This window comes from Pagrus pagrus, assembly GCF_965226575.1.
Source record: "Pagrus pagrus genome assembly, chromosome: 16".
Taxonomy (NCBI): domain Eukaryota; kingdom Metazoa; phylum Chordata; class Actinopteri; order Spariformes; family Sparidae; genus Pagrus; species Pagrus pagrus.
In genome coordinates, this window is record NC_140200.1 from 9,381,106 (window position 1) to 9,403,889 (window position 22,784).

Sequence of the window (22,784 nt, forward strand, 5' to 3'; positions counted from 1 at the left end):
TGTGTGTGTGTGTGTGTGTGTGTGTGTGTGTGTGTGTGTGAAGTCTGTTTTGTTTCTTTAATGGGGGGGTGTGAGTGGTTGGGTGGTGGGGGGGTCTCTAGATGGCGCTGTTCACCATCATGACTGTAGCTCACGTTGTAAATAATCACTCACAGCCTGGCCCGTGTACGGGTATGAATTAACTTTCGTCCTTGAACACAACTGAGGCGTTCAAGTCAAGTCGAGTCATTCAAACTTTTTTGCAGCCATTTCTTATAATCAGGGCCTGAGGGCTGATACGTGATCTGTCGCAGACTATTTTTAGGACACGTGTAATAAAGTAGTTATGAGGAGGGAGGGTTTTATAGGCAGAGATAACAGAGGAGGGAATCGCGCACATTTTATGGCGTTTTCCAACTCTTAGCAATGTGAGATATCTCAGCAGGGCAGGCTGGTAAGATAACACAAAGAACCGTGCATGAAACTCCGCCCTTGAGCCCTGAGCTGACCGACTTGTTTCAAGATCCCAAAGCGGTTTATTTAGGTCCGGGTGGAGGGTCACAACAGGCGCTCCTACACGTGTAAACACTCGGGGCGGCTCGGATCACATTCATTCATGAAACGACCTGAAACTTATGTAAGCTCCGCGCGTAAGTTGAACCAACTTCAGGAAATACATTCATGGACGCGCTCAAACTGGGACTTTTAAAAGCCGCTTGACAGATCGACAGCCTGATCGACAGACTGATCGACAGACTGACACTTATGCTGAGGTCGAACTTCTGCTTTTTGAGCTGGAAACATGAAGTTGTAGGCTCATCCGGCCGGAGCCACTTTCGGTTCAGTTTGCACGGTAGCTGAGTTGAGTGAACTCTATGTGTGTGTGTTTAGGAGGCTACTATGAGCGAGAAACACGCGTTTGAAGACACGAACGCAAACGTGGATCAAACCAAAGTGCTGACTGCGAGCGACTGCGAGAACCATGTGAAGCTGGAGGCGGGAGACGCGGCGCAGCGAGCCGCCGATCAGAGTCAGCTGGACGGTCATGACGCGCTGCCGCCGACCCGTCTGTACAAGCGGCGCTGGCTGATGGTCCTCCTCTTCAGCTCCTACTCGCTCTGCAACTCGTACCAATGGATACAGTACGGCATCGTCAGCAACATCTTCATGAAGTTCTACGGCGTGGACGCCTTCACCATAGACTGGATGTCTATGATCTACATGCTGACATACATCCCCTTCATCTTCCCGGTGGCCTGGCTGCTGGAGAAGAAGGGGCTCCGGGTCATCGCGCTGGTGGCCACCGCGCTCAACTGTGCCGGGACGTGGATCAAGGTGGCCAGCGCCAGACCCGACCTGTTCCCCGTCACCTTCATTGGGCAGTTCTCCTGCTCGCTAGCGCAGGTGTTCATCCTCGGGATGCCGTCGAGGATCGCGTCGGTGTGGTTCGGCTCGGAGGAAGTGTCCACCGCCTGCTCCATCGGTGTCTTCGGGAATCAGGTATGTTTTGAGGCACGGGTTGCCCCCTTAGTCAGCAATTAGGCCAGTCAAGTTAGCCCCTCTGCTACTCGATCACCGATTGAAACAGTTATTTACGTGACTAACCGTTGTTTATTTGGACCTCCCCACATCTTTTGGGCACGTGTGCGTAATTACGCACGTTCTGGGATCACAGTGCCTTCAAGCCACAACACTGCCTGCTGAGGATGTGAGAGGATGAATGAAAGCATGCGAGGCATTCATTTCTAATTGCAACAACAAGCTCTATTTAACTAAATCTGCATGTAGCCTCTCTTAAATGTGTTGTAGCTCATTGTGAATAAATGATATCACAGAGAGATGAAGATAAAAACAGTTAATGATCATGTTAGATGCATCTTAAACCAGTAGAGAAACAGATCTCTGGACACAGACTTGTCATTCATCAAAATGAAACACATGAATCATATCTGTGTTTAATAAAGGCTCATATTTGTTTAAACATGTCAAGCCTTTATCTACTTATTCCATACAATGTATCAAAAAGTTGATTGAAACAACAACAACAACAAAAAACCCATGAATAAATAATCCAAATTTGTGTTAAAACAGGGAATCATTAAATCTGAGAAGAAGGAGCAAAGATAATGTTCATCTAGTTTATACAATTATGTCTGTGCCCACTGATAAAGTAAGTTTAGGTGCCCTCAGGTCCTCTGATCTGTTCCACAGATGTTGGTCCTGGTCCAGGGAACACCTTAACAAGGAAATCACAGGATTTAGAAGAGGAAGCATGTCTAATACGCCTAGCCAATAACTGTATTCAGAGGCATAATGTGTTCCTCTCACTGCATTTCATTCAAAGCTTTCTTGGTTAGACCGGAGACGAGAGCCCTGCTGTAGTACATACAGTGATTAGACCTATATTAACTGCATTTACTCAAAAACGTTATTTTTTTAACCAAGACTGATCAAAGCTGTAAATACACACAGAAATCAACCATCTATTACGTGTTAGTGCGTGTTTTACTTCACCACATTCACTTGACCGTGACTTGCGATGGTCACTTCACATAAACAAAACACACAGTCCTTCACATACACACAATGCTCTTTTTACTTTTAAGAAAATGTATCCGCACACAGCAGCAGCTGCAAGCGTGATGCTGCTGCTTTTTAAAAGGGCATTTTGAAAAAAACCCTCACGAGCAGCCAAACATGAGTGCAAAGATCAGCCTCGCGCCACTGTTTGTTTAAACTCATCAGATTCAACACTTTAAATTTCGGAACAAACAACACTTGAGTCAACGTACGGTACAACAACTCCCAGTAAATGTCACTGAAAAGTCATCACTGGAGAATTTGGTTTGAGTAATCCCGAGCACGAGCTGGGCTTTTGGATCTGAGAGAGCAGAAACAAACATTTGTTGACTTTCTAACGAGGATGTTGTCTTTTAACAGAAACTTGCAAACTTTGTGTATTCAATGTTTCGGTCTTCAGAGAACTGTTCCTGCTGACGCCTGCACAGACCCGGTGAAGAAGCTTTTTTTTTTTGGTCACATAATAATCGACTGGGACGGATGTCCCGCATCTCTGATAATGATGACTCAATTTGGTTGTCATGATTTATTTTATTGCATGCAATCTGCCTTCATATCACACCCTTTAATGGCCTACAAGAAGCAATATAAACCTGAGCGTGGCATATGTCCAACACATCACATTGCAGGCTTTATTGCTTTATGTCCTCTTATTTACACGGTCTTAAACGGTTAGAATAGCAGTTAATTTCCGGCACGGCCATATTCTGGGGTTCGGGTCCAGCCTGGGCCCTCTGCTGCATGTCATCCCCGCTCTCTCACCCCCCTGTCCTGTCAGTCTTCGCCTGTCACTGTCAACAAAATAAAAGCATAAAAAGCCCTCAAAAATGTTTTAAAAAGTTATATTTTAATAAGGCACATATAGTAAAGTCTAAACTTATAACAACATGCATACTTGGCTCAGGCCGATATTAGATATTATCTAATATCGTGATATTTACCGTCATATGCGATATTTTTCACAATATCAAATATCAAACAGCTGTTAAGGCATCTTCATGCTTTTATTTTTTAAAGTAAATGCACGCAGAGCTGTCGTGGCTGTGGAGGCAACTTACTTTAGGTTGTTTGGCCTGATGTGGCAGCATTCACGCAGCGCTTTATCATACAGACACGACGGACTTAGCTTCTTAGAAGAGCGTCAGCTCACCGATGTGGTAATATTTTGGATTTAACACCACATGTTTGCGGTCTCACCTCATAATCCATCGCCTAGGCTAGTTCTTTCAGCGAGTCTGGCGAGAGCAGGCGATAATATCATCCATCGCAATATTTGGGCAGGAGAATATCGTGATGTGAACTTTTGGATAATGCCTAAGCCTAATGCAGTGGAAGGATTATTTACATTATCAATCAATCTGCCGACTATATTCATGATTAATTTTTGTGAAATTGTCTTCACGTTGTCTAAAACCCAAAGACTCTTCATTTACTATCATAAATGCCAGAGAAAAGCAGTGAATCCTAACATATCGTACCATGGAACCTGTTTGACATTTTTGCTTGAAAATTGATGAAGAGTAATCAATTAACAAAAGAGTTGTGTCAATCTATAATTAATAATCTATGTAATTTGAGGTCAAGAGTAATCAGGGTATTATCCTCAACAGTCCAGGTATCCTTCGGTGATCAGTAACAAAGACTTCAAAATATTAACCTGTTGCAGAAACCCAAAAATTCTCCCCACATTCAAATGAGTTAACCTTCACATGAGACTTTTAAAATTCAACAGAGGAGTACTTTGATTCTCACACTTAACTATAGAGGTAATTCAGGGTCTGAGATGGTGGGAGTGGTTTGGGCAGGATTGGAAGATGGCCTATATTAACATCACATGACAGGGCCGAAGATATGTGCAGCGAGTTGTGAATGGACTCCAGTAACTCCAGCTGTGCTCGCTCTCTGGCTTCTCTTAGAAAAGCATCTCTCCGCAACAGGCAGTTTGCACTCAGGACAGCAAGCTGTTTAAGGACACAGGCTCTGAAATTTCCAGACCTCTCACCTCTCACGTTCCAGGGGCCCGCTTCGAGGAGTTTTAAAAAAAATGCCACAAAACAATAAGTTGAAGGGCAACCATGAAAATTCTCAGCCCGGTGGTGAAGGCTGGCCGTGGTCCAAGGCTGCACAGAATCTCGCTCCGAGCCTCGCTTCGCCTCAGTGGAGTCCAGGACCTTTGGGCAGAGCCATCTCCATTGGCTCACGCTTAGATGCTGAGACTTTACATGGTGACCGGTCAGAGCTGGTCCCCAAGGCTGAGACCAAACTCTACCACCGTCGCTGGCTCATGCTGTTTCTTTTCAGCGCCGTCTCAGCCAGCAATTCCTTCATGTGGCTCCAGTATGGTATTATTAGTAACATATTCATGCGCTTCTACGACATCAACTCTCTGGCCATCGACTGGTTGTCCATGATCTACCTGCTCACTTACATCCCGCTCATACTGCCCGTCCTGTGGCTCCTGGACAACAGGGGGATCCGGGATGTGGTCCTCGTTGGCTCGGCCTTCAACTGCATTGGTGCTTGGATAAAAATTGGTAGCGCCGATCCCGATATGTTCCCAGTCACCTTTTTTGGCCAGTTTGTGTGCTCAGTAGCCACAGTGTTTGTCCTTGGCATTCCTTCTTACCTCGCCTCAGTGTGGTTTGGAGAGAAAGAGGTTTCCACTGCTTGTTCCATAGGAGTTCTGGGAAACCAGGTTCGTCTGAATATCTAATTAATGGCCATTTAATTTCTTCTTCTGCTGCAGAGTCCATGTAGCAAGACTGTCTGACAGCTGTCTGTAGATTATGCAATGCTGCACTGGATGCCAGAAACGCATAAGACTTCTAGTGTCCTGGTGCGAGAGTCCTGAGGAAATTGTGTTAACTGTTTGCTGAGACGTCCTCGTCACACTTTGTCCGTTCAGCTGTTTGAATGTAAAAGTACTCTTTACCAACTCTGCTGTCACTGATGCTGTTAGGGTTAGGGTTAGGGGGTCATGTTAATAAGGCTTCTAGATACACATGCTATGGTTAGGGCTGCCCCTTAATAGTTGACTAAACCATTGCTCAATGAGAAGAGTCATAGTTGAACAAGTTTTCCTTGGTCGCAGGAGGAAAAAAAAAAACCTGTAACGGCTCCATTCAGGAATGTTTTAAGTATAAGAGGGACAGTTAAAACCCAGACCTGTCTTGTGTTACACAAATGTTTTTTCTGTTGTTATCTTACCTTGTTGTTATCTTATCTTTTCCAAGTTGGAAGTTATTACCGTGTTTTGAGCAAGGCTTGTAATGTAATTAATGGCTTGAACAAACAACTACTAATCGATTAGGAATTTCTTCAGTCGGGGGGCGGCCCTAGTTGTGGTACCATTCAGCCAGTATGAGATGTAGGAATTAAATTATTAACAATAAAGTGGCAGTCAGTGTTTTCACGTCCTAACAGTTTTTTTCTTTACTTTGTGTTCCCTGTGTTCATTGTCTCGTAGCTGGGTATTGCCATTGGGTTCCTCGTGCCTCCCATCCTGGTGCCTAACGTGGACGACATGGACGAGCTGGCTCACCACATCAGAACCATGTTCTACATCACAGCAGGAGTGGCCACCTTACTCTTCATCCTTGTTGTCTTTGGTAAGATTTGTACCCCAGAACCTTGTTTTGGGAGTAACACAGTGATGTCGTGCAGTTTTGTCCGTCACCTCCTTAATGTTGAAGCGGCGGCAGTGTTCTCAGACGCAGATCTCTTCCATCTTCTGCAGATAAAACCGAAACTCTCTGCATGGGTAGACACCATGAATATTTTTTTGGCAGTTTCGACAGTTTTTTAAAATTTACATAAAATGCAGATTAACTGGATTTAAATACTTTTTTTAGACTGATTCTACTGAACCATTTAACCACAGATATTTTGTGAATGGATAAAGCTGTGGTGGTAAATGAAGCACTCGACGTGTCCTCACCTCATTCTCTAAACTCCTCTACTTACCATAATTTCCTACTCTCCCTCAAACATTGACTATCTCGACCTTTTACCCACAAGCCAGTGGGAATTTTTTCATTCAGATGATCAACCTGAGGATGGTTTTACTTTCTAGCGGCTTTAAACTCTGACAAGAAGCACCATTCAGTGGACAGGAAAAGTGCTGACCTGCAGCTTTTGACCAACACAAAACCCTCCCTGAAGGGGACGCTGACAAAAACGATACTGTTGTGGTGCAAGTAAGCTCAGGGGGAAATGTCACGGGAATGGACACAGAAGAGCTTCAGTAAACTACTTTGTTAAGTATGAGTAAAGGTGATTTAGAAATATAAGGCCTATGATCACACAGAAGGAAGTTGCGTGACCTTACTTGTTCCACAGGATATGAGTTGTCAGGGAAAAATGCTTAGCTGTAGTCTGCTTTGTATCTGCTACACGTGCATTTTGACCCTCTTTGTCTCGTTCCTGCTGTTCCCTTATATTATAATCTGAGAGTTGATATGTTTAATTGCACATTTAGCACCTTAAATGTAGCAATCACACCATTTCTATTGTTTCTTTTCATTGTGGAGGGAAGGGTTAGTAACACACGTGTATAGTCAGAATACAGAAACAATTATCTAAGTATGTGGTACTCCTCTGTAGAGAACACGGGGCTGAGTAGTCGTCGGAGCGGAGGAGGAGCTGTTGTCCTGTCAGGGCCGGGGGAGGGCGAGGGCGCTCGTAAGCGTTGTGCATTCAGGGACACAAAAGGATGCTTGTGAAGGCATTCCATAGTAGCACCAAGTGTAACATTCAGACTGACTCAACTGTCAGTGCTGTTGGTATATGGACCATCGTCTATTGTTAATGAAGCACCTTGAAATGCAGAGTTCAGCTCATTCTCTGCTCAAACGACCAGTTGGATGGCATTAGCATTTTGGGAATCTGACGTTGAACATTTAGTTGGATTCTTGCCAAGACTAAGGCGAAGAAGATTTATACCAGTCTTCATGGGTGTGCTTCAAGTATTCAAGCTACAGCCAGGAGATGGTTAGCTGAGTTTAGCTTAGCTTAGCTTAGCTTAGCGTTAAGCCCTGAAACAGGTGGAACAGCTGCCCTGCCTTTATCTGAAGTTTGCACCTACCAACACCTCCAAGCTCCCTCATTATCACATTATACCTTGTTTGTTCAGTCCATACAAAAAATTCAACATGTGAAAATGTTGTTTTACTTTGTAAACGTCAATAATTGGTCACGTGCAGTGACTTCATTTCAGTTTTTCTGAAAAAAAAAATGGATTAATAACTTTTTACAAAGCTGAGCTAGCTGTTTTTCCCAAGCTTCCAGTCTTTATGCTAAGCTAGGCTAACTTTCTTCTGGATCTAGCTTCTTAGCTTCATTAGAGCTTTAGACACACATGTAGGCAGATTTGTTTTAGCTTCCAACAGAACTAAGATAGCAGTTTCGATTCTTTATGCTAAGCTACGCTAACCGTCTCCTGGCTTTAGCTTCATATTTACTGTACAGACATGAAAGTGGTATCTATCCTCTCATCTGACTCATCATATCACCCGAGAAACTGCAAACTGTAGCTGCCGTTAGCTCAGTTCAACGTGCAGCTAGCGATTCAGACTGGGAGCTCAGAATGGTATTGTGAGACAGGACAGGTCGAGGCTAGCTAGTTGGATTTCTAAATTCATTAGAAAAATCTCTGCAAAAACATTACGTAGACGTCTTTCATACGACGTCAAACTTGTTTTTTTGGTCACTTTTTGTTGATAATTTCAGTTGATTATTAAATGTTTTAAACCAAACTTATTACATAATGCACCTTTAATCGAAACCCTTTCATTTTGATGATTGTAGGTGCACAATGAAGTAAAACTGAAGTATTTCACAAGAAAAAAGAAAAGATTGGAAGAGCTGTATTGAAGCTTTTTCTAATATCATCCCTGATAATCATCTTTTGACCTTTTTATTTATCCTCTTCTGGGAGAACCAGCCCTCATGTTGGAAACCAATGATGTATTTAATCTCATCCAGGCAGCAGTGCACTTAAAAGATAGATAAACTAGACTTAAAGCATAAATATTCTGAGTTTTACCCACATCAGGACACTTATTACTTCCAGACTCTTCTCTGCTTTCGGCCATGTGATGGATGGTACTGGGCGAGGGATGTGACTTATGCTGCTCTTGGTTACTCCAGCGGGATAATTCACGCCAGTTGGCCGCAGTGGTTCCATGATATGACACATATAATCACACATATAGCACACCCTCACACATACATGCAAGACGCCATGTGTGAGGGTTGTCCTGCTGGCCGGGCCATCTGTAGCCCTGCAACAGGCCTGTGAGTCAGCAGGGCAGACAAAGTCCCAGGATCCAGAGATTTGCATAAACTGTGTGCAAAGAGAGGTGAGAGAAGAAGTTTGGCCGCTGCCTCCCTCTAAACAAATTGTCAGCCAGAGTTCACCACAGAGAAAGTCCGCATTGAGACCCGACACGAGTGGATCCGGTAGACTGAACGAGGGGAATCCCTGAAGGTGTTCAAGTAAAATTAGCATGCAGGCACGGTTTTACAAGTTATCCGAATCAGCACTCTTTGTTTCCTTTTGTAGTAAAATGCAGCTGAGATCATTTAACTTCAATCCCTTCTCAGCCCGTGTTGTCCGAGCAGCTGGAACAAAGAGCAGGTTGGTTTCAGAAGATCAGTGACGACTGGTTACTGGACACAAACCCTCAGGTCAGATCTGCTGGCTCAGCTCCAAGAGCCACAAAGACAAGCATCTGCGTTTCCCTGTGAGGCCTGAGGACACATGCTCTCACCAAGGAAGAAGACCAACCCGAACAGGTCTCATCATGTCGTCCACCTCTGGGCTAGAGATGAGCTGACTGTCCATGAGAGCAGGTTATCTACTGTACATCATGTTTTGGGTGGAGTCGAGCAGGCTGTACATGTGTGGACCTGTCTGACTGTGTGTGCCCCTCCACATGAAATCTCTGAAGCTCTTCAGGATAACACGGCTCATCTTTGCCGCGGCACAGCTCCGTACTCTCCTCAGACATTCATGAAGTGGAAAGAGGAAACCTATGATGTCCAACTTCAGTTATTTCAGAAAGATAAAACCCTGAAATGCCCAGTATTCTTTGCAAGTTTCCCCTTTAGTGAAAGTATCAAAGTCAGATAAACATCAACGATAATCTGCTTGCGCTTCAGCTCATAAATTTTGTGTCATTTACCTGAGAGTGCTCGATTGGTACCGTTCGTGTACAACTCTAGACAGTGATGAGAGGGAAGCAAGATGGCACACTGCTTAATTTTCACACTGTGTCTTGAACGTTCCATTTTAGCTACAGAGTGAGACATCTCGCCTCTGTTCAATCTTTGGTGAGAGCTGCACGTGCGCATTACTTAACTGGCTGGATGTAGCCAATCAGACTGCCTCATTCTTTCTCCTGTTTCTACAGGACTCTTATTTGTTTCATGGGTTCTCAACCTGAGGCCTGTAACACTACTAATGTCACTCTCAGCTCAAAGCCTGGTCTCCCTAATCGCCTGTACAGTAACTGGCTGTCAATCATTTCCTCATGTGGGGTTTGTTTGTTATTTGTGTTTATTTGTGTTGATTTTGGTCTCTCCGTATGTCAGTCTTCCAGGAGCGTCCTAAACTTCCTCCGACTCAGGCCCAGGCCACGGCTCGTAGCATCCCACCAGAGCAGTACTCCTACACAGCCTCCATCCTCAGGCTGCTCCGCAACAGGCCCTTCATCCTCCTCATCATCACTTACGGTTGGTCAACACAAGTGCTTTTTTATTAAACCGAGGAAGGTCCTTCATCAATTTTAAACAGGATGGTGATGTAAAAATGTAAAAGCAGCTTGAAAAAGTGGGGAAAGTGACCTTGGTTGATTTTTATTGTCAGTATGAATCATTACTTTGACTTTTAGATTCACCAGTACAACTCGAGTTGTATATTATCATATTCAGATATTTTCCAACACATTATTAGTCAGTGATCTTCCTGGATAATATCTGTTACATTGTTATATAAATCGCCTACATATTGCCAAGAATGCCTCATCACAATCTCTTTAAAGGTCAATCTGACTGTGGAATCTCATAAAAATACACACAAGTCTTTAGTTATTGAAAAGCTCACAGTTTTTCCTGCAGGGGTCCAACGTTTGTCTATAGTCTGACATTGTTTAACAAATGGGTTTGATTATGAAGTGGAAGAACCAGAGGAGATTTAGATATTTGCTGTCTGTCAATTTCTAAAGTCACAGCAACAATGTCAAACAGCTGTGAGCAATTTAAGGAGACGCTTTCACCCTCCTCGACCTCACCGTGTCCCTTCATGTGACTCAATTCATGTGACTATTATTAGTGTGTATGTGCGTGTCGCTCTGTCCATCTGTCTTTCTATATATGATCTTTGGGTTGGCAGATACGTATGCAGGGTCACAGATTTACCTGTGATCGTCAGCTCCACCTGTCACTGTCTGTTTAACTGAGCTGCCGTCTCTGAATGTCCTGTTATATTCAAGGAACGGGATCATTTACACACAAATACCTACCTGACTAGATTTATTCTCTTAACAAGTTTCCGAAAATCAAGTTTACAATCTTGAGAGTGATTTAAGAGTGTTTTTTATACTCTTTCTTTGTAGTTTATGTCTGAGTTATGACTTTATTTGAAACCTTTGTCCAAGTAAAAACACCTCGGCACAGACATTATATCCTTTTATAGAAGTCCTTGGTGTTGGGATCTCTCTGTTTAGGAAACTGATGAGGTTCATTGACACAAGTGAAAACCGAAACCCTTTGACTGCTCTCGCTCGAGGAAGTCAGCTCAGTGCTCCCTTTAACGTTGTGGGAAGTTTCCTGAAAGATAATGTTGTCCAGTTTGTTTGTGATTTGTGATGTATGTCAGCAGACTGTTTGACGATATTTCTCAACTCACAGGTTTGAACGTGGGTTGTTTCTACGCTGTTGGCACCCTGCTGAACCGCATGATCATCGAGCATTATCCTGTAAGTTCTTCCTGCTGCCTCTCTATATACATATACGTGCATAAAGTATAAAACTGTGTTTTGCTTGAGTGCATCCTCTGTATTGACCTCAGCTAATATCTCTTACCCCAAACTCCCATAGTTTGACATTTCAGCGATTGACAGGCTAGTTCAGCTCGTATATTTCGCATAGCGTTTACACCTATCAGCTTGACATATTGGCACGTGCAATGTGTAATATGCGTGAAAGAATTGTATTATGTCAAAGACTGTACTGTGCTGCAGAGACGTTTACTAAAATGATGACGCTAACCAGCTAGCCACACCCGTCCTATCTTACTTACCACCTTTAGGCAATAGTCTGATAAGTTTAGCAGCATGTTTGCGGATTAGCGACATGTTTGCTACATTTCACAGTCCCTTAGATTTATCGATATGACCTGCCCATGGGTCGTTTTGACCCGACCCTTGGATATGTGGATGATTCCTACATATTGCACCTTTAATACCCAGAAATAATGTAACACAAGATCAATAAACTGTGCTGTGGTGATAAATCAGTTTTCCCAATTCCCTGGACACATCATTTATTCATTGCTAATAAAATGTTTGTTTTTTTCAATCTTGAGGTTCTATTTTCTGTAGGAGGTGTTGTAATGTACATAGTAACACGATTTCATACAGGACAAGACTGAAACTATGGGGGAGCGTGAAGGTTTTTTCTCTGTTGAAGTATCACTACAGGCTGATGCTAAGATATGTGCAGAATTTTATGGAATAATATTCCTTCCTTGCTTTCTAGAGAAAGTATCGAGGTGACACCACATCATTGTAGCAACTTGATTCACCTCAACTTTCTTGCTTTACGATGCCCTGCCTTTCCTTGGTATGTAAGGCCATAAGGTCACTAGTCTAAGCCCTGTCTTTCTTGACCCTTCAGGGAGAAGAGGTGAACGCTGGGAGGATTGGCCTCACCATTGTCATTGCGGGGATGGTTGGCTCCCTCATCTGCGGCATTTGGTTGGACAAAACCAAAACCTACAAGTAAGAGCTCAGAGGGGGAGTTACGTGACTCATTTGTCAACTCTACGTGACTTTTTACCTGAATTCTATCCAACACAACAAGTCTTTTTATGTTCCATTTATTGTCATTTGGCTTCACATCTCGCTGTAGATCTTGTTTAGTGTTTATGTGTTGCCTGTTGGAGGCTCTGTGTCTGTTTGTCCAGGTGCGACATGCTGCTCAAACAGCGACCTCTTGTTCCTTCCTCGTGGGCCCTCTGGCTGTGTAGTCAGAGCGGTGGTCGCCCTGCGGGGGGCTTCACCCTCACTTGTCCTGCAAATGGGGGAATGCTGGTATGGAATTCATGCAGGGACACATTCAGTCCCACCTGGCTTTGTTGTCGACTGCAGATGTGTTAATTACTCTCAGTACACTCCAGTCGAAGCCTGGATTGATGGTCTGTTGACATTTATTTTGTTTCTGACCCATGAAAGAGTAAATCAGAAGCAAGAGACAAAATAATACATTACTTAGCAAAAGGCTTTAAACATTATTATGTTTATACAGACAGCAGTTTTAATTGTCTTTTGTTTGCTGTTAGCAATGCTCAACCACAAGAAGGAAATGATGTTTTCTGTAGCTATCTCGCCTCTTCTCTCCAAACATGTCTCGTATAATTAAAACTGAACGCGTGTTGGTTATTATGTAGTGAATTTTAAAGGCACCCTGTGCAGTTTCCTTGCTGTTGGCATAAGCATTGTTTATGTTTGCATCCAGTGTTGCTCACAAAAACACATTTTGTGAATCCTTGAGATCTAAAAAACATGTTAAATGCATCTCCCTCCTCAGAAAGCTCCTGCCGAGCCCATTTTAAAACCACTTAAGAAGCTACAGTGGTTTGAAGTTTATCCACATGAGTTGAAAATGCAGCGATACTCTGAATTTATCTCAGTAATGACGATTTTGGCGTTCGCTGTCTTGTATTCCTCTTGTGTCGTTCCAGGCAGACGACGCTCGCGGTCTACTTCATGTCTCTGGTGGGGATGATCGTCTACGCTGCTACACTCAGTCTGGGGCACCTCTGGGTGGTCTTCATCACTGCTGGAGCTCTTGGGTAATCTGTCATTCATTCATTGTTTTGTTTTTGTGGCGGGATAGATGTATGGATTTATTTATTTTCAATGTTTTTGCGAATGTGTCTGATACTTAATTCTAACTACAGTTAATTTGTTCAATCAAGGGACGGAAAACTGAAAGAAAAATGTAATATTAGTACAGAATCACCTAAAATACTCTAATTCCCTCTGTAATATCACATTTTCAGCTTTATCCATTTGCACATTTCTTATACAGTGGCCGTGTCTCTTTCACTGACTTCTGTGATGGTAATTTCTACGAGTGCAATCTTTCTGTTGACATTTGCAGCAATAATTTACAGCCATGCTTGAAAAGCATTCAACTTTGGCTAGATAAGCATTTCGCAGATACACCCTGTAGTAGGACCTATGATAAAGATTTGCCTTTAAACATACTGACCCAGTGTTCCAACTCAGTAAATATGGAGCACAAACGTATGGATAGAGGCCACAGTCATTAAACAGTTAACTTTAATGATCCCAAAGGCTTCATGTGTGCCCGATCCAGCAGTACTTGTACATCCAGTTTTAACCTTTATGTGGCTGGTGTGAAGTCATTACACCTCTTCAGTGGCACAGATCGGTCCTCCAGATTGTGCTCACCCGCTCTGTGAAGGCACACCTACATAGTATGCCATTCATGCACACATTCATGCCAGACAGTGGACATGGCTCGCTCGACATGTGACTCAGGCTGAGTTGTGAAATAACACACAGAGAGCTTAATATTTTAATGGAGACTGAGCAAGCTCCACAATTCCTGGTATTCAACTGATAAAGTTTTCTCCATCTTGTGCAGCCATTGTCAATATTTGTCTTTTTCTTTATGTATCAGTAGCAAATTCCTAAATAGACTCCTGGATTAGAAATATCACATGTAACAAATAAACGACAACACGCGAGAGTATCAGGTTTACTGCTCTCCGTTCTTATCAAAGCGTGATTATAGGCAGAGAGGTAATGTGTCCGGAAATACATTACGTTCTGACTCAGGGTGTTTCACTGCTGCTGCCATGTAGGAACCTCGTAACTGAGTTTCACTTGTTGTCACTTCAGTGGAAGGACGACATGATTTCAAAACCTGTTGTTCCTGTTTATCACCAATGTCATTTAGCCACAGACTTGGCCGTTTGTTTAATATTAAATTAGTACCAGGAAGCTTGCGGTTCAGTGAAGCAGAGCTGCACAGATTTATTATAATTTATTATTAATAATGTTCACTGTGTTTCTTTGTTCTCCTGCGTGTGTGTTTGTGTGCCCAGATTCTTCATGACGGGCTACCTGCCGCTGGGCTTTGAGTTTGCGGTCGAGCTGACGTACCCTGAGTCAGAGGGAACCTCATCAGGACTCCTCAACTGTTCAGCACAGGTACGTCTCACGCCTAGTCTACACTTACAGTAGATGGGTACTTTTGGAAAACGACACACTTGCTAAGCTGCAGAAAATACAAGGAACAAGGCCGGGAAACGTAACTGCTCATCTCTTGCTGTCTCTCTGCTCTTATCTTCTTGGATAATTTGTCAGCAAAGCATTGTAAGCAGCTGTTTTGTTTCCCATTGTTGTGTTATCAATGTCCGTTTGTGTCTTTCTAAATATGATGTCAAACAGTATAACATCCACTGTCTATCACTGAATGAGGTAACACAATGATGATTGAGCCTATGGCCCACTGATGCATTCACCCAGCAGTGGTTACACCTGCAATTGCCGCTTCCGGAAATATTCGAGGGTTGCCTCTTTAAATATTATATATTGTTTTATAATATTATATAATATTTAATATTGTAACAAATAGTCTGAGCTTAAACGCCTTTTACATGTTTACAAAAGGCCAAAGCGCGTAGAAAAAGCTTTGTTTTAAGAGGTGATAGATCCTTGGTGGCCTGTAGATTCACTTACTACATAATAGTGTAGAAAAGCCCGGCATGTCAGGAAAGAGATAGGATGAGAACAAATGTCGAGAGTGGGTCATTCACCTTCTTTTACTCAGTATCAATGCAGGTACACATACAGTAAAACAATACAAAGCTCAAGCAGTAATGATCTGCAGAATCAGGGAAATGTGCTAAAATGCAGCAGAAAGGATGCAGATCAGTTTGTTCATTTTAGACTTCGGACCTGTTTCACCAAATTTGCAACACGCAAACTTAAATTTAAAATATGAGACAAACACAAAACTTGGAAGAGAGAACCCTGCAAGACTTGAATATTTTTGAATTTCAGCAACATGATTTACGTTTACATTCTTTGTGTAAGCAGTGATTGCAAACAGGCCCCTGGACAGCTGGCCGCAGGTTTTGGCTCTGCATGATTCCCTTGAATGCAGCATTTTTTGGCTGTGGGAAACTTCTGATTAGGGTTGCAATAGTGTGAGATTTTCACAGCACGATCACCATACCAAAAAAACGTCAAGGTCTTACAGTATTACATAAATATTAGTATTATCATCAGTTACAATTACCCATGAAGGAATAAAAACAGAAGGGTTTCTGGTTGAACAGATGCATTATTTTATTTTTTATTTGATATAAACCTGAAATATACATATTGTTAATAACACTAACGTGGTAGAATTTAAACACACTATGAGAACCGCCAGTTTTCACACCATCGCTGCTGCAACCCTGCTTCTCACAGGCCTTAACAGCTGAGTGACAGAAGTGGGGAGAAGCACAGCCGTTTGTGCATTTTGTGTTGTTGTTGACGCTGTTGTGTTTGTGGTTGCAAACACCAGCTTCAGTCCTAACACTCTGCATGTTCTGCATTCACAGGTGTTTGGCATTATATTCACCATCTGCCAGGGGAAGATCATCGACAGCTTCGGCACGCTGGCAGGAAACATCTTCCTCTGTGTCTTTCTTCTAATCGGCACAATAATGACAGGTAAGACCTCAAACATAAGCTGCGTGGAGTCATATCAAGCTACTGATTTTATATCACAGACGGCGATACACAAGAATTGTCTTTGTCACAGTTTCTGTTATGAGTTTATTTAACGTTCCTGTGGGAAAATGTTGGATTCCAAGAATGGACGTGGTGGTTAGTGTGTAACCTCGAAGGACTGTTTCAGGTTTGATTGTTATGATTTCCAACACAATGACAAACGTGTTTTTGTCGTTGCATGTGCTTATCAGTGGATTTCATCGCCTCCTTACAGGAAGCTATTTGATCCTGGGAGCAGCTGAGGGTTCAGAGTTCTTAGAAAACCTTTTCTCGTTTCCTTAAATGTTCCTTAAACGGTTAAATAGAAACAAAAGGCTGCGCTGTGTTTGGGGAAAGACGGTGTGGGACCACAGACATCTTCGTCGTTCTGTCGTCCTCACTCTAAAAGTTTCTCCAAAAACAAGTCAGGGAGGAGCAGCAAACATTTTGCTGTCCATTGACTTGAGCAATGGAAAATATTGCATGGACGCTGTGCACAGGAGCAGTTTGTTTTCAGGTTTTACATGTGAAACTTCAAGCCACTTAGGTCTATTTGCATGGCCCATTGAAGGGTTCATGAGCAATGTATAACTTTTTAAAAATGCTTTAGCCACTGGAGCGCTAAACTTTGTTGCAAGACTAGAAAAACACTGCAAGACTATCAAATGAGACTTTTCTGCTCATAAAGGTCAGCAGACTGACTCACCGTCTTTTGTAACTCACTCAGCATTTAGACATATGAGTGGACTTGTCGTTGTGGGCATCGTGCCCGTTTATTAAAGGAAGAAGAGCAGCTTTTGTGAGAAAACCACAAGAGAACTCCTACTTCTTTAATGCGTCATGTACCGCAGAGTCTGATGTGAAGCTGCAATCAAAATGCACGTGAAGTGTTGGCTCTCGGTTACAAAGGTTACAATGTGTTTTCTAGTGGCAATCGAGTTTAATGATTAAGTTAACATTGAGCTGAGGGTCAGTGAGGGATGACTTGTGTTGTATTTACTGTATTTTCTTTAGATTTGCATTTGTTGCCACACAGTCTTGGCAAATACTTTAAAATGTGTATTATACTTAAAAGGAGCCACAGTTATGGCAGAAATGTGTCTGTGCACAGGAGCCATCTACTGGACAGACAGCTTTATTACATCATGTCATTCACCCATGCTGCACCTGGATTATTCCTTAAGGATATTCATTCTAAACTTTTTTTTTTTTTTTTTTTTTTTTTTTAATCTTTCATTTATGCTGTGTGCCAGCTCAATTTACTCAGACCCAGTGACATATATACTTATACTTACACATCTGAACACATATTTCAGGTGTTCCTTTTAATATGACACCTTGATTATTCAAATGGACCATGTTGTTGCAGAGATACACTCTGTTAAGTGTCGAGCAGAGACACAAAATAGAGGCCAGTTCTTAACAGGTTAGGCTAAATCCACATTCGGAGAAACAGATTTTTCTGTTCAGGGGATCAACACGTGGAATTTGTTGCCTGCAGACCTCAAACTGGATCTCGACTGGGAACATTTTAAACTCAAACTGAACCCGTTGTTGTTGTCATGAATGATCTGGTTCTGCTTGTTTTGTGGTGTTTTAGTGTGTTGAATTACAGTTTGTGTCTTACTTTGTTCCGTCTGTATTTTCACATATGTATTCGTTGTTGAGTCTGTGTTAGTCTCTGAGATTTCTGATTTATGTACGTAAAAGATATTAAAAGTAAAAAAAACTACTATTATACTATTACATACTACTATAGAAGCTCCTCTCTCCCACAGAAAACAATGGTGAATGGTGAATGAATCGATATAAACCTGTTTGTACCTTTCCAATGTATTTACAGCAGTTGGTTGGACTTGAAATACTGTTCTGTGTCTTTGTCTCCCTGCAGGTTTGATAAAGTCTGACCTGCGGAGACAAAATGCAAACCAGTTGGTGAAAGAAGCAGTAAGTGTTGAAGCGTCCAAGTTAAGCTTGGATTGTTGGGGATGTACCGTAGCGGTGGCAGCATAATGTGACATTTTTCACAGAGGACGTTTTGACATGTCACAGCAGGAAAAGCACACGTGTAAATAATTAAATCCATGTTGGCTGATTTCCATTTAGCTGCTTCAGTTTCAGGGTTCTGTCACAGCTTACTTAGATTAATGAACAGAACAGAGCCATTGTCAATGTTATTTGTGACACATGTGTTTTCCTTCTATAACAAGTCAAAATGTCTGTTGTGAAAAAGGCCCATGTGTTATTTGTTTGTCATTAGTCAGTCCCATGTGTGACTTGTGCTGCTCCAGAAATAACTCACTCCGCGCTCCCTATTGTGCCTTTTTTTGCTGTTGTCTTGTGTCGGCCTGCTTGTCTGCACCAATTTTCCCTATTATTGAATTAACCCGATGCTTCTACTCTGTGGCAGCTGCATGTTTGCATGTATCTGCTCGCATATGGTTACATGCTAAGAAATGTATGAACTCTCAAATACCTCAGTAGCTAATTGAATTTGTCTGGATGTTGTCAACAGGAAATCTTTTACTGCTGTGATTTCTTAAATCATACTAACTTCTTTTCTGTCATAATACTTTTTTTTTTTTTTTTTTTAACTTCAGCACTGTGTCACTTGTCGACCTTTGGCAGCATGTTGCTTTGAGTCTGTTGCTTGAAAAAGAACCTGAAAACAATCAAAGACACATTATCAAGATGTCAAAAAAACAATGTTTGAGTTTGACACCAAAGCCACACTGCTGCAAGCAGGAGACATCTCCGTGGACAAAATCCTGATCATTGATGCCTGGGTGGGTCTCCAAGCGCTGTGATGAAGTTGCTGATGAACAGGACTGCAGCAGTTAAACGCCTCACATGTAAAAAATTGGCTCAAAAATTCACATTCTGGTGGAGAGTTAGACGAGACAATCGATACCATTCTCACATCTGTCCGTTAGATACGATGTGATTAGCTTAGCTTAGCATTAAGACTAAAAACAGGGGGAAACGGCTCGCCTGACTCATTCGAAGGCATTGAAGTGCACTAATTAACTCATTATAACTTGTAGCTTAGCTGGGAGCTCAGCTCAGCTAAGCTAACTGGCTCCTGGCAGCAGCTTTATGTTCAATTGACAGACGTGAAAGTGGTATTACGCTGCCTTCAAACGGGGTCGTGTTTCTATGCTCACAAGAACAGTTCATGTGAATGAAAGTGAAAGTTGAATTTTTTCCAAACCCCCAAGTTCATGAGGTGACGTGTACCTATGAAGGGTAATTTTAAGTCGATGGTATGGTAATATAATGAGTATATACATATTTTGGGGGGATTTCATAGAACTGTATGTCCTTTATTCCTTTTAACTTCCTGTATGATGTTGCTGAATAAATAACAGAGCTTGCTAAACTGTTAGCCTCGGTGGCTTCTTGATGCCTAGCAACGGCCACTTGCTTGGCATGCTGTATGGATACATGACTCCCCATGTCGTCACCACAAGCTCACGAGCTACATAGCGCCTCCAGAAAATAGCCATATGCTCGCACAAATTCAAAAGTTCAAATACACGATTAAGATGTGCAAATGCATTTTCAACATTGTGGTATCAATTTTCTTGTCTAACTCTATAAAATCCAAAAATGTATTTCTTCAAGCCTAAAATCCAAGCTGGATTTAATTTAGACTTGGAGTATTTCAAGTGACTTTCATCACCTCCAAAATACAAACTAGAAAAGGGGAATTCATTAAAGCAAGAATTCAGTGGTGAAATGACTTCTCATTGCAACAACTTCATCCCACACTGGAGACCCACGCCTCTGTAAACACTGAATGAGAAGTGATCAGCAGCTGTTGTTTTAGGTGGAGAGGCAGAAGTTGGGACAAGACTACGGAGCCACGGCGCTAATCTCCAAGCCGCAGACTCCGCCTCCTCAGGCCTGATCAAAAACCCTTTCTGCTTCCACAAACACAAATCTGCTCAAATCTTAGCTCAACACGCAGATGCACAAAGGTAGGAGCACAGAGCAATCAGCACACACTACCAATCACCACCAGCATCTGCTGCACATCCTTCCACCTGTCACTGCCTTTTTCTTCCTGTCCCTCTCAGTATCTACAATCACGCTGGAAAATATTCACAAAATCATGTAAACACGAGGACAAAATTCCCCAAACCTCTATAAGATTGTGATTTTCTCTAATTTTTTGCACTTCCACCTGAATTTAACTCAATTACATAACTTCAGTGAGCTCAGGTAATAATTAATCCTATCACAGCCTGTCCACCTGATGCGTCTGCCACAGAATTATTTCATCGCTGACTGACTTGATTTAGATCCGCAGCTTTATTTCTGAAACTCCAGTCTTATTTATTTGTATATTGTTTTGTAATGTATCCGTACGCTACAAGCCAGAAGACAAGAAGACATTTTGACATGTAAAGCGCAGGTGTAAATATCGACATTAACGTTGGCTGAATTCCATTTAGCTGCTTCGGTTTCAGGGTCCCGGCACTGGACGTGTTCCTGGGTAGAAAACAAACATAAGCGGTTGAGCGCTAATGACAAAAATCTGAAATCGTGCACGAAAGGGAAACCTCTCAGCTGGCTCCGAGTACAGAAATAACTGTTAGCTGCAGAGAGCTGGTCAAAGGTTACATTTTGTGAAGGCGGTGGATGGTTTTGCACTGAAACTGCAGGAAGAAAATGCCTGTTTTATGGTAGGACAGCTCACACTGTTTATGTGTGTCTAAGGCTGTTGAGTGGTAACATTTGTCAGGCTCTGTGTAACAGCACCACATGTTTAAGCTAGAAAAAAATTTTGCAAGTTGCTTGATTTTTGAATACTAAAAATGTCCATGTTTCAGGCTCTCGTGACAATGTGGCAGCATGTTTTCATGTTTTACTCCCATTAAACTGTTTATTCTTAGAAACAAAATAGCAAATACTTATATCACAAGAAACAAGCAAATGAAATCTCCTCATTCATTCCCTCAGGGATCAGAGTGTCCAGGAAGTCTATCCAATATGCCTCTCTCTGGAGGAGGCTTCTGTCCCTGTTACTCCCTCTCCGAGGTATCCTCACTGCCTCGATGCCCACATAATGAAGTCCACTCAAACTATGATTATGACTGTTGAAGCGCCGAGCCACTGATGATATAACATTGAAGTTATGAGTAGGAAATGCTACTTGTTTCCCTCTGTACTGCTGCGTTACCTGTGAATTTCTCTGAAGGGGGATCAATTAAGGAACATCTTATCATGTATTTAGTCTCCCATTAAACTGTGTCTCCAAACAGTTTAATGGGAGTGAGAAAAATATATTTTTTAACCTGTTTGAATTGTGCTTTAGGATGAAGCTCAACGGATCTACAACTTCTGTGTTAATCCCATGAAACCGTTGAATTAACATGCTTGTTTTGATCGATAGGGACCTTCCGACAGCCCCGATGGAAGCCTGGCTGCACCTTCCTTCGTCGCTGAAGCCAGATTTTAGACCGCACACTAACATGAAAGCCTTAAAAATGACCATGACCTGTTATAGTGTAACATACTGAGGTAGAGCGACACCATCAGGAAGTCTTCCTAAGAGGAGTTGGATTTACAGTGTTGTATTAACTATTTATATAAAAAAGAAAAGAAAAGCTGTGATTCTGACTGAAATCTGATGTTGAATGCACAATTTTGAGCTCAATAATTCACTGTTGAGAAATATTTTTATATGTAAGTGTAAATGAAGTGCTCTCACTGAATCTGCCTGACAAATCTGTGAAACGTTTGGTTTTGTCCCTCGTCAGTATTTTCAAAAGTGTACAGCTGATTGTGTACAGTATAAATAGGTACATTTGTCATAATTCATTGACACTAATTTTGTTATTGAATACAACAGTTAACCATGTAAATAAACCTGTTTTTATGAGTGATTTTGGTAGAAGATTGAAATAATTTATACATCAGCATGTTAAAGGGTTTCTAATCCATGGCAGTCCACAGTAAGGGATCAAATACTGATGACGCACGTCTGTGTGATATCGTAACAGTGTTCATGTTTGCTTATTTAACATGAAATAAAACTGTTTTGCAAAGTTTCTTCCCCTAACTCGGTGTCATGTTTTACAGTACTGTGTATCTCATGCTGCAACTTCTTGAGCGAAAGCCATAGATTATGTAAAACCGTAACCAAATCAATCCAGATGCACAACACCCAAAACCAGACAGGAATCAGAGAAGTATCGTGCA

General features: G+C 42.1%; 1 protein-coding gene across 3 annotated transcripts; it reads left to right on the forward strand.

Annotated features, from left to right (window-relative positions):
* The first annotated feature begins 292 nt into the window (after window positions 1–292).
* flvcr2b (FLVCR choline and putative heme transporter 2b) lies at window positions 293–22,468 on the forward strand. Of its 3 annotated transcripts, none has more exons than XM_084377584.1 (11): window positions 293–1,479; window positions 6,026–6,167; window positions 10,153–10,293; window positions 11,470–11,537; window positions 12,457–12,560; window positions 13,523–13,633; window positions 14,918–15,023; window positions 16,427–16,538; window positions 18,469–18,524; window positions 20,407–20,557; window positions 21,976–22,468. In XM_084377584.1, the coding sequence occupies exons 1-10, from the start codon at window positions 880–882 to the stop codon at window positions 20,485–20,487; spliced, it is 1,521 nt and encodes a 506-aa protein (XP_084233710.1). In that variant the 5' UTR covers window positions 293–879; the 3' UTR covers window positions 20,488–20,557; window positions 21,976–22,468. The 3 variants fall into 3 exon arrangements, with proteins under 3 accessions (XP_084233710.1, XP_084233709.1, XP_084233708.1); XM_084377582.1 differs by lacking the exon at window positions 293–1,479 and adding an exon at window positions 4,207–5,254; XM_084377583.1 differs by lacking the exons at window positions 293–1,479; window positions 20,407–20,557 and adding an exon at window positions 4,202–5,254.
* Window positions 22,469–22,784: the final 316 nt, after the last annotated feature.